Source organism: Lottia gigantea (genome assembly GCF_000327385.1).
Source record: "Lottia gigantea unplaced genomic scaffold LOTGIsca_6749, whole genome shotgun sequence".
Taxonomy (NCBI): Eukaryota; Metazoa; Mollusca; class Gastropoda; family Lottiidae; genus Lottia; species Lottia gigantea.
The window spans coordinates 1-1292 of record NW_008710300.1 but is presented as its reverse complement, the minus strand read 5'-3'; the positions used below and the strand labels follow the sequence as shown (position 1 = coordinate 1292).

Here is a 1292-nt window from a genome sequence, read left to right as displayed (position 1 = left end):
CTAAAAAGTCGGGATCATTTATATCACTCATTATATCATTTATTAAACAATTCATCTTCAGAATAATAATATGCATTTGAAGAAAAATAAGTATGGCTTGATTTACTTCCTTTACTACTTGAAGCCATATCAGATGCGCTCTGTCTGACGTCTGTTAAGTAGAAATTGGTATGAGTAAATCTACCTTGCTAGAAACATCCTGTTCAGTAGAAATTGGTATGAGTAAATCTACCTTGCTAGAAACACCCTTTTCAGTAGAAGTTGGTATGAGTAAATCTACCTTGCTAGAAACACCCTGTTCAGTAGAAGTTGGTATGAGTAAATCTACCTTGCTAGAAACACCCTGTTCAGTAGAAGTTGGTATGAGTAAATCTACCTTGCTAAAAACATCCTATTCAGTAGAAGTTGGTATGAGTAAATCTACCTTGCTAGAAACATCCTGATCAGTAGAAGTTGGTATGTGTAAATCTACCTTGCCAGAAACATCCTGCTGAGTAGAAGTTGGTATGAGTAAATCTACCTTGCTAGAAACACCCTGTTCAGTAGAAGTTGGTATGTGTAAATCTACCTTGCTAGAAACATCCTGTTCAGTAGAAGTTGGTATGAGTAAATCTACCTTGCTAGAAACATCCTGTTCAGTAGAAGTTGGTATGAGTAAATCTACCTTGCTAGAAACATCTTGATCAGTAGAAGTTGGTATGAGTAAATCTACCTTGCTAGAAACACCCTGTTCAGTAGAAGTTGGTATGTGTAAATCTTCCTTGCTAGAAACATCCTGTTCAGTAGAAGTTGGTATGAGTAAATCTACCTTGATAGAAACATCCTGTTCAGTAGAAGTTGGTATGAGTAAATCAACCTTTCTAGAAACACCCTGTTCAGTAGAAGTTTGTATGAGTAAATCTACCTTGCTAGAAACATCCTGTTCAGTAGAAGTTGGTATGAGTAAATCTACCTTGCTAGAAACATCCTGATCAGTAGAAGTTGGCATGTGTAAATCTACCTTGATAGAAACATCCTGATCAGTAGAAGTTGGTATGAGTAAATCAACCTTTCTAGAAACATCCTGTTCGGTAAAAGTTTTAGTTATTGACTGATTTAGTTATTTTGTCTTCAGAGTATTGGCATACCTTGGATTCGTGAACATGGCGAGTAATACTCTACTTAAAGGAAAGAAACAGCCAATCAAATTATGTTCTTCAAATAAATAAACTCGTCTTTTTAACTTTTAAGCAGCGGATAATTCAGTATCCAATTAAACGATAATCATGCTAGAAATGAAATTTTAACATAAA

At 35.1% G+C, this 1292-nt stretch overlaps 1 protein-coding gene across 1 annotated transcript; it reads right to left on the bottom strand.

Moving 5' to 3' along the window:
- Positions 1-391: 391 nt before the first annotated feature.
- LOTGIDRAFT_148206 (hypothetical protein) lies at positions 392-988 on the bottom strand (the record flags this gene model as incomplete). The annotated part of the gene is made up of 1 exon (XM_009065106.1): positions 392-988. One exon carries the CDS (start codon positions 986-988, stop codon positions 392-394), a length of 597 nt encoding a protein of 198 aa, XP_009063354.1.
- Between the last annotated feature and the right edge of the window lie 304 nt (positions 989-1292).